The 15,757-nt window shown below is 37.9% G+C and overlaps 1 protein-coding gene and 1 non-coding gene across 2 annotated transcripts; one reads left to right on the top strand and one right to left on the bottom strand.

Annotated features, from left to right (window-relative positions):
* The first annotated feature begins 6,304 nt into the window (after positions 1-6,304).
* trnac-gca (transfer RNA cysteine (anticodon GCA)) lies at positions 6,305-6,376 on the top strand. Its single transcript has one exon. It is a non-coding gene; the product is annotated as a tRNA-Cys (tRNA).
* Positions 6,377-8,161: 1,785 nt separating this feature from the next.
* Positions 8,162-15,542, bottom strand: arl5c (ADP-ribosylation factor-like 5C). The gene is made up of 6 exons (XM_023278742.3): positions 15,384-15,542; positions 11,214-11,274; positions 10,980-11,127; positions 10,089-10,172; positions 9,154-9,305; positions 8,162-9,055 (listed from the first exon to the last, which is right to left on the bottom strand). The coding sequence occupies exons 1-6, from the start codon at positions 15,427-15,429 to the stop codon at positions 9,007-9,009; spliced, it is 540 nt and encodes a 179-aa protein (XP_023134510.1). The 5' UTR covers positions 15,430-15,542; the 3' UTR covers positions 8,162-9,006.
* Positions 15,543-15,757: the final 215 nt, after the last annotated feature.

Here is a 15,757-nt window from a genome sequence, read left to right as displayed (position 1 = left end):
AGGAAGCTTTACAAGCTCTGCGGCGAACTCAGCCACCCCTCGCAGCTACCACTTTCATAACTTCTATCTGCTGTTGGGAGAGAATGAGCTTTTATTGGCTTCACAGCTAGAAAGGCAATCAGTAGCGTGTCCCATTAGCCAGACTGTAAACACAGCGAACAGCATCACAGCAACCGGTGGGAGTTTTCACAAAGATTTTAAACAAACAGATAATGCAGATTTTTCATAACTTCCTGTTTTCTGAGAATTGACAGGTTTTACTCGCTGTGGATAAAGAACAGAGGCGCTGAAACCAGCAGTTATGTGGTGATCACAAACAAAACCATTGAAAAGCAAAACCATTAGAATATGTGCACTTTAGAACATGCATTACGTGCCGCTTGAAACCAGGAGATTGTGTTTAGTTCAGAATATTAGTCTCCATTTGTCTACAAATTAAATACAATAAAGGAGAAGAGAACTATGCTGACATGACCATGTGTATGTTGTAAGGCTTTTTATCGTTTTGTGATCTTAAGAGACAAGAAGGTGGCAGCTGGGCTTCTTTTTGGTTCTTCAAGGCATTTCAGCTCTCATCCAAGGGGCTTCCTCACTTCTAACTAACTTGTGGTAAACGTCAGATAATTATTTGTTGCAAAATTAGATGCCCATTAACAACTGGAGACTGACACGCCAACACTATTAGGAGAAGAATCTCAGGACTGCATTTTAAGTACCGGACAAGTGAAGTCAATTTAGAACAACAGCCATAATGCCAAAGTGTTTTCCAGTTAAATAGAACATGATTGGTATTACAAAATAATCCAACAAATTTAGATTATCGAGATTAATTGATCTTAAATTGTGATATCGGCTTTCACTTTAAAGCCTGATCCCAGATTTTGTTTACTTTTATTTGAGCACCACCCTGAAGACTAAATTTATTTAATCACTTTTGCCAATTTAATGCATTTTTCTGAAACAGTTTCTGTCCAATGAGCCCTTTAAACAAAAACTTCAGCTATTTTCCAACACCATTTGTTTATTTGAGCAACTTTTACTCAAACATCTTTTAAGGGCCTGGAGTGAAAAATATCCAGCTATTTAGCTTAAAAATGTATAATTTTGCATTTCAGGATCATGTTTTCCTGGTATTAATCTTGAAGCCTCTTTGATTTTAAGATGTAGGGTTTTATCTTAAAACCATATTGCTATTTATGGTGCAATTTCACATGTGTAATTTACATATAATGGATTAAAACCCAACTAAAACTGTGCAAAAACTACTTTACCTGACTATGACAACATATTTAAGCTGACACCCTACAGCATTATTAATTGTAGAGAATAATCTAATGTGGCAAGTGTTATGGTATTATAAATTATGTAACTTAGACTTAGTATTTATATTTGGTTAGGTTAACACCTTGAGATTACCTGACTGACTTAGAGCGAAAGTTCTGACAATCAAAGTGTTAATAGTTGTGAAATTCACCACAGCACTGTAAGTACCTGATAATTGGTGTCGTGGTCCCTTACTCTGTTCCAGTTGGACATTACTGCATCTCAGTAAATTGGAATATCATGATTTTTTTTGGGATAATTCAATTCAAAAGGGTAAACTTTTAAAATTCTGTAGTCATTTCCCATAAAATGAGTGTCGATTGTCTTGCGGAAAACTTTTAAATCCGTAGTCTTCCTCACTCGTGCTAGACTGAAAGACAATATTTATGCTGTGAATAGTGATTAGTCCAATTTTGTGAGATATTTTCAAAAAAACTTTTGAGCTGTACAACATAAAAACACTGTAATATGCCTAGAGCATATTAAAAATTCACTTTCTTAAATAACTGATGAAATATTCTACTTGTTTAACTCTTTTCCTATACCATCTTTCTTCTTCATCCAGAATCTGTACGTTGGAGGAGTTATCCTCTAGATGCAGGTGGACGACCAAGTGTTGTATCTTTGTTGAGTTGTTTAGTCTCCTCGTTACATTTAACTGCGTATACAGTATTTCCCAGCTTGTGTTTTTCTGGTTTAGCCTCAGGGTGGACCAGTTTATGTCTGTGTTGCTTGGTCTGAGGTGCACCAGGATTACAATCTTCTTCCACTTATTGTTTCCTTCCTTGTTTAGTGTTGTCGTGTTTTTTCCAGATGTGTTTGCCGACTTTGTTGGGGTTGCAACAGGTTTTCCTAGAATGTGCAGCTTCATTTTTCCTTCTTTCTTGGTAGAATCAGTCTCGCTGTAAGGTTCCGATACCCACCAGCTTGTGTTCCAGTGGGTGGTGGGAGGTAAACAGAAGGCATCGGTGTTTGTGTCGGGGTTTCTGGTAAACATCAGTGTCAAGGCTTCCGTGCTCCCAAATGTGCACAACAGGGTCCAAAACAAGGCAGTTTATTTACCCTGACATCCTCCCCTGTGATTCTGAGGTTGATGTCCACAGACTTGTTTTGGTGGTTCCTCCTCCGTTCTGTCTGGCCCCCCTAAAGAGTCTTTACTCACAAAAATCAGTCTCAGTTTAAGTGATGGGGCTTGAAATCGACAGTCGATAAACTCACCTTTAAAGCTCAGTCGAAGCTAATAAGAAACCCCAGCAATCAGTCAGTCTCTTCATTTATTCCCTGTATAGATGTTTCAACAGCGTTTCCTCACTGAGCTGCAGCACTTTGCAAGACTTATTCAAACACTGACTACTGAAGCCTTTGCATTGACATTTATGGCTAATTTCTGCACTCGAGGAAACAAAGGAGAAACAACAGGAGTAGAAATGCATTCAGTGTTCATAGGCTTGAATACTCTGACTCCTTTAACAGCAAAACATATTTCTGCATGAACAAATAAATACAAAGGGACTTGGTGCACTGAATAAAGAATTGTTAGACCAAAAATAAATGAATTGCTCCATTTGGCAACATGCATTTTAATTAATTTTATCCAAATTAAGTAACATTAATGCCACTGGTTTACAAATTAGATCAATCATTTGATTGCCCTCAAATTAACAGTTTCTACAACTTCATTTTAAGACAACTTGAAGTTTTCAGTTTTTCAACTTAAACATTTGTCATTAGACTTCCTTTAATCCTACTGGAAGAATTGAGAGATTTGAATGAGAAAAACTTGAGAGAACATGGACACCAGTAAACCCAATTTTACACTTGCGCAGAAATCAGAATATCAGTTTTAAAGGGAAACGTGCAATTTAAAGTTGATAGAATCCAATTAACCAAAGCAGAAAGATAAATGACATTAATTTCAAACATTTACTTCATCTACAATACCTTACTTTGAAGGAGCACCATCACCGCACCCTGGGCTTCACTCCACCCAAGAAGACTTCTGTGGTGTAAATGAATTATTAAATTTGCCTGAGACCATCCCTGAGAATACAGGATTCATTCTGAAAGCATTGTGTCTTAGTACTACCTTACATTAATTTTATTCCCACTCTCCAGATGTCTGATTGCATCAACTAGATTTTGTAAACATCTGAAGCTCAGGTGTGTTCAGGAGAAGCACCAAAGTCTGCAGTCAGAAGACAAATTTCAATGTGTCTCGTGAGGAAAAGGCACATGTGTGCACAATAAAAGAAATGACGGGTGAAATTAATTTAGCTGTTTCAGTTTCAGGGTCCTGAGAGCAGAGAATGGAGGCAGCAACTGAAACCTAAAAAGGAGGAAAACTTATGATAAAAGTACTTAATCTCAGAGTTGAGTAAAATGATTTGAATGACCAAAATACCAAAGAAAAAGCAGGATTTGATGAAAACATCTGGACGGGATTAAATTATACATGTAACTCACATTCATCTTGCATGTATGCTGCAGTTCAAATAGCTGTAGGACACATAGCTATAGTATGAGGTAGCTTGTGCATTAGCAAGCAGTCTTTTTTGATGACATGATGGTTTGATGAAGACAAAACATGAGTAAAATGAAGCAGAAGAGACACATCAAAACTGCTGTGCAACAATAAAAGTCCCCAAGACAGTCAGATGTCCGGAGTTTTCTTCTTAACAAAGCTAAAGAACAAATCCTGTCAGCTTGCAGGGTGGGACTGTCTTTACTTATGTGACTGAATTACTCCACATTTACTGTACTATGCAGTTTGGAGCAGTTTTGACAGAGGAATGGGTGAGCCGAGGCCTCTGCTAAAAAAAACAAGTTCAACAAACCCATGATATCTTTTCATTATCTGGATTCAGTAAACCTAACAAGTGATCACATGAAGCTAGTCATCAACTTCTTGAATCAAACCACAGTTTCTGAACCTAGCTATGGACACATTAACAAAAAAAAAGGGGTGGGGGGTTGGCTCCATATTACCAAACATGGGCATTTAGAGCTGTATAGTTCCTCACAAAAGAACAAACTATAATCCTAAACTAATGAGAAGTTTTTAAATATAATTCAAGCTAAAAACTACAGCTGCTACAGCCAAAGCTATGAAGCCCAAAACTATAAATCATTGTGTTGCTTAGATGCATTCTTCTGGTATGCAAGTCAGTTTTAGCCCTATTCTGACCAGTGCAGCCCTGATGGTGTTAAATGGTCTTAGGAGCAAATAAAACACAATTCAAAATTAGGTCTCGCTGCAGATCTTGTAAAGTCAAGAAATACAAGACTTTTGTGCTATTTTACACCTCTGATTTATTAAGATACCACTAGAAGTCCAATTGATCTGTGAAAGTGTGGAACAAGCAGGAAAACCAACAAAGCACGCAAGACTGGAGTTCAGTCTGGAGAATCTACAAGTGTATCTCATATCTATGCTTGTCAGGAGCAAGACTAAAACTCTTACTTTTCCCTGTCAAACTGCACACATCTTCCAGAAATAGTGATGCTGCAAACTCCAAACTAAAAGGTACACATGAATCTTTTCCAAAAAAGTAACTAATTTAAATGCAAAACAACTAGTGAGAAAATCAAAGCACCAAAATGCAAAACACAAACCTGGTGAACAGGAAGTCAGGCTGGAAGAACAGGAACTTAAACAGGAGACAAAGCAGGACAAACTGGTGGAAAACAAAGGAAAACACAGAAGTCTATCTATGCAAAGGGAACTAGTTGGGAGACAAGACACACCTGATTCATAGGACACAGGTGGAGCCGATGAGGCCAATCAGAAGGGAGATAGACAGAGACAGGAAGTAAGGACACCGAGAGACACAGGGGCAGAGAATGTAAAAATAAAACAGGAAATAAACAGCAGTGCTTGAGCTGCAGTGAATAGTAAAGAGGTACATGGAGATAGAGGTGGCGCATCATAGATCTGTGCATTTTAGAGAAAGCACTGAGGTTGAAATACTGCACATTTAAATCATTTTAAGACAGGAGGTGATTGTTTTTGTCAAAAAATTCAAAATTTGGAACTTTTATAATCAGATGTGAGTTTTTAGGGGTTAAAAGCGACCAAAGAGGGATTTTAAACCATGTCGTTGAGCTGTCCTCCAACTCTTCCCTCTATATAATTGTTCTATGTTTAAATTTGCCTGCATTTGTTTGGATTGGTATGTGTTTAGCTGCATATCTGTGTTTGCTTTCTCCTACACAGTCATGTTATTCCTTGCTTTTTCTATTTAACAACAAGCATTTATCATCAGGTTGTGTAATTTTGCATTATGAGGAGTATCTGGTAGAGTTCTTGGGACTTTCCTTTGGGATCATTAAAGTTCTATCTTATCTTATGCAATGTTATATTCAGACCAAATTGTGAACTGACCTCAAGTTCATGTGACATAACTCGGCCAATAAATTTTGTTTTACTTTCACATTTGGTGGATGACACAAACTAAGATAAATCAGACAGTTTGAACTTTACCTTTTTCAATGCCAGGTGTATTAAAGATTATTACAGTCCATTTAGGGTAGGTTCTGCTATTGTTTACTGTCATTAACGTCATTATTTGCACCTGTGCTTTGCTTCAGAGACTCAGGCCTGATAGAAAATGCTAAAAGAGATAACTCAGACAGAAGATATTTGTTGTATTTTGATGTGAACTCAATTCATAGATGTTTTCGGCTACAAAAATCCTGCCGATTCAGTGAAAACCAGTTTTGCGTGGTTCAGAGTGTAAGCTAGACCTTTCAGACCTGTTTTATAGTAACAGCTGACAGACTGCCGCCACAAATGAATGAAAGCTCATTTCTCCCCCTAGTGTCAGAATAACGTCGTGTCTGTTAAATACCAGTTAGCAAACAAAACAAAGCTTTATTTGGAACAAAAGTAAACAGAAAACATGCTAACATTCTTTTTTAAAAAAAAACGTTTCTTTTTCCAAATTGCGAACAAATACCAACGGTTTTGCATTACAGAACGCGCGGGGGTATAGCTCAGTGGTAGAGCATTTGACTGCAGATCAAGAGGTCTCCGGTTCAAATCCGGATGCCCCCTGACATTCATTTTCGGTTCTACACTTACAATTTTGTAAATAATGCCGCTGTTGTTGCTGGAATCGTTGTAACCGCTATTGTTAGCATATTTTTCCTCGGAAGAAACGCTTCACAGATTAAGGCCTCATTGTTCAAATAACAAACAGGAAGTGACATTCCAGAGAAACAGCAGCAGGTAAAGCAGGAAATAAGTAAAATAAACATTCATTAGAGTCTTTAAATAGAAGCCGAAACATAGAAGGGGACAGGACACACGCACGCACACACACACAAAAAAAAATCAGAACGTAGGGATTCAGCATAAGGATATGCATAAATATATGACATAAATACAAATGTGTAGCTTAAAATATACATATACATATCACAAAAATGCCAGTAAAATGAATGCACATGTGGTTTGTGGGTGATGTGTGGGATGTACAACCATATTAAATCTGCAGAGGAGTATATCTATGAGAAAAACAATAGAAAAGTTGATTATATCGTAATATTTATTTATTTATTTACCTAGCAAGTTTAATTATGAAATTTAGGATTCCGCAATATTATTTATTGGGATATGTAACAGGATAAATATCTAAAAAAAAAAAAAAAAAAAAAAAAGTACTTGACTAACGTAAATAGTAAGGCTGAAGATGCACAATATTTTATCACATCAGTCTACCTAACAAATTTAAATATTAAGGTTAAGACACAAAATTATTATATAATAGATAAATTTACCTGAGTTATTTAAATATTATAATTAATAAAATACTAATTTACCTGCCTCATTTAAATAATAAAAATTATTACAATTTTTAATATTACATGCATTTTTCTGACTAACCTAAATATTAAGGTTAAAGCCCTACAACATTTTATTATACAGAACTACCAAAAAAAATATTAAATATTAAGGTTAAGACACCAAGTTATTATTTATTATATAAATTTACCTGAGTAATTAAATATTATAGCAGTTACCGTGCAATATAAGATAAAATACAAATGAACCTGGCTAGTTTAAATATTAAGATTAAGAGCCTACGATGTTAATATTAATTTTCTGGCTAATCTAAATATTAAGGTTAAGACACCAAATTATTTATTTTATACATGTGTTTGAGTAATTGAAATATTACAGTTAGGAGCCTACAATATTAAATATTACATTAATTTTGTCGGTTAACACCTGGCAATATTTTATTATATACATCTACCAAAAAATTAAAATATTGAGGTTAGGACACAGAATTATTATTTATTGCATAAATTTACATGAGTAAATTAAACATTATAGTAATTACACTGCAATTTTACAAAAAATACAAATAAATAGCAAGATGAAGAGCCTAGAATATTAAGTAATATATAAATTTATCTGGCTAATTAAAATATTGTGATTAAGGCCCTTCAGTATTATTGATCATGTAAATTTAAATGACTAATATGAAAATGCGCTACAAATTTACCTGATTGACTGAACAAACAATATTATATACTTCTATCTGACTAATTTCAAAAACAAAAAGAAAAAAAACTGCAACATTATGCATGGAAAATCCAACAAATCTAAAGATTCCCTGAAAACAATAACACAAATAACTTTTCTGTCATTACTATGACTGCAGGTATAAACCAGCTGCAGGAGAGACACACACACACACACACACACACACACACACACACACACACACACACACACACACACACACACACACACACACACACACACACACACACACACACACACACACACACACACACACACACACACACACACACACACACACACACACACAACTTGAAATAATAACATTTATTTAAAAAATTACACTTTAACATATGTACATTTAAATATCGTCCTTAGCATTTAGCTCATTTTCCAGTGCAGGATGTTGCTGTAATATACAGTATATAATCTGAGAGCTGTTGTTTTTTGAAAGAATAAATTATTTAACACATACAGGTCAACAACAAAAAAAACTTGTTCGCTGGCAGAAAATACAATTTTAAAGAAGGGGAGGCCACAGTTTGTACTTAAAGACTCTTGTGGAAAAGTTTGCTCTAATGAAACTGGTGAGGTTTTACAATCTGTTGATGTTAAGAACGAAAGTCTGCAGTTTCAGGAAATAGTCAAAGGCCAAAATGAGATCACGATGGAAGGTTTCTGTGAAATCACGGCATGATTCTGCTAAATTAAGGCGCTTTAGTGTTATCAATTATCGTCTTTTATCTACTAGTTATCCAGATGTTTTGTCATTCAAGGTCAGTTTGTACAGGTCTAGAAATGCATTAGTGACGTTTCAATCATCATTTCACTGCTGCTGTCGCTTCATTATCTCCTGTAAAATCCAATGGAAGCAGAGTGGAATCTGAAATTACAGGTTTTACTGCAACACACTTCTGGGAAACTTCTTCATGAACAGAAAGCAAGGAAGAAATTGTTTACAATCAGTTTATCATCCAGAGTCCAGACGAGGAGCAGTTCCTTGCAGACTCTCCCAGCTGAGTAAGACGCCGTCAGCGTGGCGAGGCCGGGTCTGGCTCTGACACGTCATGTTCACAGTCTTAAAACCGCTGCAGATAATCCTGACGCGACACGGCGGCTCAGTTTGAGGAAGTTTGATCGACTCGGAGGTCGTCTCAGTTCGCAACAACTCGTGACCTCATCCAGTCCAGACTTGCAGGAAGCCTGTGGAGAGAAACCAGTTCAGTGTTTTCAGCGTTTGATGGGCTAATAATTCGCAGGATTGAGTCGTGAAAGAGAAAGCGAGGCGTGTTTGGACTCACCCTTCCCCTGTCAGGGCGCAGCAGGCCTGGACGTGCCACGAGTGCGTCGTGATGGTGTCGAGCGTGAGGCACTGCGAGATCTCCGCCGCCGTCATCGAGCCTTTCACGTCCTGTTTGTTGGCCATGATGAGAACAGCGGCGTTCTGCAGCTCCTGCATCAAAACAAGACGAAAACGAGGCTGTTCAATTCACTTATAGTCACTGAATAACTGAAATATTTCCACTTGAACAAGCGGAACATTCAACAACACACGTATGCTGACTCACACGTCTTTTTTTTAAGACTTCCTCGTCACGTTGTGTCATGGGTTAGTAAGCTGGTTTCACATCTGTTACGCAATTACTGAAAGTGTGTCTCCAACATGAAACCATGAATACCAGACACAGGAGGGTTTCACAGAACAACAAAACGCCTTTATGTCAATCGGAAATGATTAGATTTTCTATATTTAATTCATAAAGCAAGTTATTTTAACCCTCCCACACCTATTTGTCACCTGGGAGCAGGTGCTTAATACTGGAAAGCATAACTCCTTAGTCAGTGGAAGAAGTTAAAGCTGCTAATCTAATAATCGATCAGTTGTTTGGTCTTGAAAATGACAAATAATGTTAATCACTGTTCCCCAAACATAAAGATGACAAAAGTCTTGTTAAGATCTTCAATTTACTGTCTCAAAAGAATAAAGAAACTAGAAAACAGTCACATTTACACCCTTTTAAACTGATTATTAAAACAGTCAGACATTAATTATTGTGGCTCTAGTTGTCAGTTAACACCTTGTATCTACTAATAAAACTACTTTATAGTGCGTTAGCAGCCATTTGTTGACTGGTTTTATTATGTTTGAAGATGCTACATGGAAAAAAGTTACAATAAAGATGTTTTTTTTTTTTTTTTTTTAATTAAAGTCTATAAGATTTGGCATCAATAGTACCTCATGTGCGAGCATCTGGTGCAGCTCATCTTTGGTTACAGTCAGACGTTCGCGGTCGGTGCTATCCACAACCAGGATGACAATCTGAAAAAACAATAGTAATCATATTAACAAGAATAATAAAAATCATGATAATGATACTAAAAATCATGACAATAATGATAATCACGATAATAATTATAATAATGATAATTACTTTAGTTGTATAGCACAAATGAAAGTACTTCACAACAAAACAAATGTCCAATTAGAAAAATGATGAAACCCAATCAACATTTTCATACTGAAAAGTACCTTCCAGTCAAAAAAATGTTATATTCAATGTTAAAAAAATTACCTAAAAAGAGTAAATATTGGGGTTAAGACCTTATAATTTTATTTAGGGTGTAAATTTACACATTTAATTGACGTTAGGGATTAAAACCCTACAAAAGTGATATAAAACACTACTTTACCTGACAATAATGCATATTAAACCTAAGATCCTACAGTTTTAATTGAATAAGGAGAATAATTCAATTAACAAAAGACCATATGGGGTCATAAATTACTGAACTTAACCTAAATAATATAAATATAAAGGCTAAGTCGCTGCTGTATTATTAAATATGGAGGTTAACCAGACTTATTGAGGTTTGACTTACAAAACTGGCCACAACATGTAAGTTATCAGAGACTTTAGGCACAAGATGTGTGATGTAACACACTGTAAATGATTATCTACAGTACTAAGTAGCTTATCAACACAACAAGCCAATGTGGGTTAACGTGCAATGTCTAGAGAGAGACTTTGTGGTGTTTCAGTGAATGCAAGAACAATAACTCGGATAAAAGCACCAGTAAAAGTTGCTTTTGTTCGTTTTTGCTTCATAAAATGTGTCTTAAGCTCACCTCAGTGTTGCAGAAGTACGAGTACCAGCTGGCTCGAAGGCTCTCCTGCCCTCCGATGTCCCAAACCAAGAAGTGAGTGTTTCGGACTGTGATCTCCTCCACGTTGCTGCCGATGGTCGGCGACGTGTGGACGGCTTCTTTCGTTAGGCTGGTAGGTGGAAAAATAAACATTTTTAATTAAGATAAAAGTGTTAACCGCAGACAAAAGGCTCCGAAATCAGTGAAATCACTCACAACTGGTAGAGGATGGTGGTTTTTCCTGCGTTGTCCAAACCCACCACGATGACTTTGTGCTCTGTAGGAAAGTTAAACATGTTCAACTCAATTGTTTCATCTTTAAAACGGTTCTGCTCTGGGTTCTTATCTTCAGTTGCATAATTTGAGCATCACCAGAGAAACGTACACAGATAAGATAAAGAAGGTACAGAGCTGAGATGTGCTCAGCAGAATATCTTATTCACAGGGGTGATTTCAATCAAGTTTTCTGTATATTTTTAGCAGCAAATAACACTTACATTAAATATTGTGCTTTGCAGTACAGTGTTTAAACATTGCAGTGATTTTGTGGGAAAATGTAAAAAAAAATACCATTTTACCGATTTTTTCCCACTTTGGTTACAGATAATAATTTGCAAAATAACAGAAAGAAAACATTAATTTCCAAATAATCATAAAAAATTTTAACAAAATTTTTTAAAAAGTCAAGAAATATGTATTATTATAAATGATCATTTGCCCATATATAACATTTGACTGTAAAATGACAATATTTTTAGTGTAATATAATATATAATTTCTTTTACAAATATTTTTCCATTATTTGGAAGAACAAATATGTGCATTAAGGATTGCCTCCCCCTCCTTTGAACACCTTGTTTTTAAATCACCCGGTCCCACCCCAATGGTCACTGCTATCATTTACCGCCCACCTAAACCAAACCCCTCATTTCTCCCTGACTTTTCCCACTTTGCCACCCAGCTATTAGCTACATCTCCGTCAGTCCTCATCCTTGGTGACTTCAACTTTCACATGGACAACCTTCACAGTAAATCTGCCTCTGACTTCCTAGATCTCCTACAATCACTCAACCTCACCCAGCATGTCAATTTCCCCACCCACAACCATGGACACATCCTCGATCTGGTTTGCTCCTCTGGTCTTACAGTCCTAAATATCTCCAGCTGTCATCTCTCCATCTCTGACCACCTAGCAATAACTATGGACATCAGCCTCCCCACCCCCCTGCCCAAGGAAAAACGGACAATCTTTTTTAGAAACACCAGATCACTCTCCCCCTCTGTATTCTCCGCCTCACTGACCACTGCATTGTCCGTCTCCCCTCCCCCGTCAATCAATAACCCCACTGACCTCATCAACCACTACAATCATACTCTCTCTTCCTGTCTTGATCAGCTTGCTCCCCTCAAATCCAAATTAGTTACTTTCTCCCACTCTGCTCCATGGTACACCCCTGAACTCCACCTCATGAAAGCCCATAAACGACAGCTAGAACGTCTTGTCAAGAAAACAAACCTGACAGTTCACCGCCAAGCCTACTCCGACTTCCTCCAACAATACAAAGACGCCCTGAAATCTGCACGGTCCACTTTCTACTCTGACCTGATCAATACCAGCTCCAACAACCCCAAATCCCTCTTCTCAACTGTCAATAAACTCCTTGCCCCCCCGGACACAGTCTCAAACTCGTTCACCACTGACAAATGCAACCTATTCCTCTCTTTTTTCATAACAAAATCATCTCCATCCACAGCAGCCTTGTCACCTCTCCCACTTCACTTGATCCCCCCTCTCCTCCACCAAACCCTCTGAACTTTCCCCCCCTGGCCCACTTCTCGCCCGTTTCCCCCCTGGACCTGCCCAAATTCATCACTGGAACTAAAAACTCCACATCCTGCCTGGACCCCATCCCCACTGCCCTCCTCAAAAACTGCCTCCCTGTTATCGCCCCCCTCATCTCTAACATCATCAACACTTCCCTCAGTACTGGCTGTGTCCCCTCACCCCTCAAGCTCGCCTCTGTCTCCCCCATCCTCAAAAAACCTGGTTTGGATCCAACCTCCCCTCACAACTTCCGGCCCATCTCCAATCTCCCCTTCATATCCAAAACATTAGAACGTGTCGTCGCTGCCCAGTTGAAAACTCACCTCACCTCCAACAACCTGTATGAAACCTTTCAATCCGGATTCCGCTCTCATCACAGCACTGAAACTGCTCTCCTCAAGGTCACCAATGATCTCCTCCTCTCCTCAGACTCTGGACAAGTCACCATCCTCATTCTTCTCGACCTCTCTGCAGCATTTGACACAATCAATCACTCCATCCTCCTGTCCCGCCTTCAATCCTCCATTAACATCACCGGCACCGCCCTCACCTGGTTCACATCATATCTCACTAATCGACAACAATTCATCAAGGTCAACAACTGCACATCACCCACCGCCCCCCTGTCCCATGGTGTCCCTCAAGGATCAGTACTTGGCCCCCTCCTCTTTATCCTGTACCTCCTCCCCCTCGGCAACATCATCCGCCGCCACAACCTACACTTCCATTGCTACGCCGACGATATCCAACTCTACATCTCCACCAACACCACCGCCACCACCACCCTCCCCTCTCTCTCCAGCTGCCTGGCCGACATTAAATCCTGGATGAGGAAAAATTTTCTCCTGCTAAACTGTGACAAGACTGATCTCATCCTTATCGGACCTAAATCACTCACACCATTTCCCCACCCCCCCATTACCATTGATAACACCACCCTATCTCCTTCTGCTCACATCCGCAACCTCGGTGTGATATTTGACAGCAACCTCACTTTTGAACCCCACATTAATCAGATCACCAAAACTGCCTATTTCCATCTCCGCAACGTCGCCCGTCTCCGCCCCTTCCTCTCCTTCTCAGCCGCTGAAACCCTCATTCATGCCTTCGTCACTTCCCGCCTTGACTACTGCAATAGCCTTCTCTTCGGCTCCACCTCCAAAGTTCTCAATAAACTTCAACTCATTCAAAACTCTGCTGCCCGACTCCTCACCCGAACCTGTTCTCACGACCATATCACACCCGTCCTGCGGAACCTCCATTGGCTCCCCATTTCACACCGCATCCAGTACAAACTGCTTCTCCTCACCTTCAAGTCCATCCATAATCTAGCCCCCTCTTACCTTACCGATTTGCTCCTCCCCTACACCCCCCCCAGGAATCTCCGTTCCTCCCACACAAACCTCCTTTCCATCCCGCACAGGACCAGCCGGCGACATTGGGGGGACAGAGCCTTCGCCATTGCCGCCCCCACACTCTGGAACTCACTCCCCCATGCCCTCCGTGACTGCACCAACCTCACCACATTTAAATCCCTTTTAAAGACTCACCTTTTTAGATCTGCTTTCCTTAAGTGATTCTGTATTTTATCTTGAACTTGTTTACTATCTACTGATTTTAATTATCTGTTTTGTTCTATCTTATTGTATTTTATGTACAGCGTCTTTGAGCTTTTGGAAAAGCGCTTTATAAATAAAATTTATTATTATTATTATTATTATTAAGGATTAAATAAATTTTTTAACCGTTACTTTCCAGCTTCTTTCCTGATCTGTTAAAATATAGATAACAACATGCAAAATCACCAGAAAAATAAATAAAAATGTGCACACTAATTATAAAAAATGGGCAAAACTGTAAATAAAGCAGACACAATAATGATAATAATAATAATAATAATAATAATAATAATAATAATAATAATAATAATAATAATAATAATAATAATAATAATAATAAAGCATGTATTAAAAGATTTGAATTACCAAAAAAAATTATTCTAGGGATATTTGTTGTTGTTTGGAAGAAAAAAAATTAAAGTGTAAGATATTTTTACTGTACTTAAAGTCGGGAATAAAAAGTTATTTTACATATGTTTGTTGTTGCTTGATCGAAAAATTGTGTATCTCTAAACTGTAAATTGGTGAATAATTTTTAAAACTATCATTTTGTAGTTTTTCCTTGTTTTGTAAAGTTACAGGTACCTAATAAAACCATCAAAAAAGGTGCAAAATAAAAACAAAAATAAAAAATAGACCCTAGTTGTACATAACGTCCACATCACATATTTTTATTCATACAAATAGTATTTTGTTCTTTGTCAGTGTATGACAACACAATCAAACTGTTTTACTATGTTTAAATCAGCTAAAAATACCATTATTGTAAAGATATTTGCTGTTTTTGTCACTGCTTTTACAGTCTTTTAACGTTCTTTTTAATTCCCTGGAGTTATCTGCCTAATTATTAACATCTGTAATAACATCTATAAAAACAGTGACAGAAACTAAATAAGAAGAAGAAAACAGCTGATAAAGAGAAAAGTAGAGCAGCAGGTTTACCTCTGTCCCCGAACACAGCCAGCATCTTGGTCAGCAGGAATCCCATTTCAGCAGGTGTTTCTGTGATTTCAGAGAAGATTAATCCAGAAAATGACACGTTAGTTGGAGAGAAACCAGCAGCTGACTGTCAGATTGAATCTGTTCCTTCTTCTCATATCAGTTTGAGCGGTCGGTGGGCGGAGCTTCACTGGTTTCAGCCTCAGATAAAGAGCATAGTAACGATGCGTTCAGGCGCAGTGGGAAATATCTGGGTTAAGGCAGGTGAGGGATTTATAAGACGCTTTACCACCTGTAAGTTTATGATCCCACTTGTAGCTACAATATATATATATAATGTACATTTTTTTGTTGAGTTCGTAGAGATTATTGTGGTT

The sequence above is a fragment of the Amphiprion ocellaris genome, chromosome 19, assembly GCF_022539595.1.
Source record: "Amphiprion ocellaris isolate individual 3 ecotype Okinawa chromosome 19, ASM2253959v1, whole genome shotgun sequence".
Classification (NCBI taxonomy): domain Eukaryota; kingdom Metazoa; phylum Chordata; class Actinopteri; family Pomacentridae; genus Amphiprion; species Amphiprion ocellaris.
This window is presented reverse-complemented; position numbering and strand designations above follow the sequence as displayed.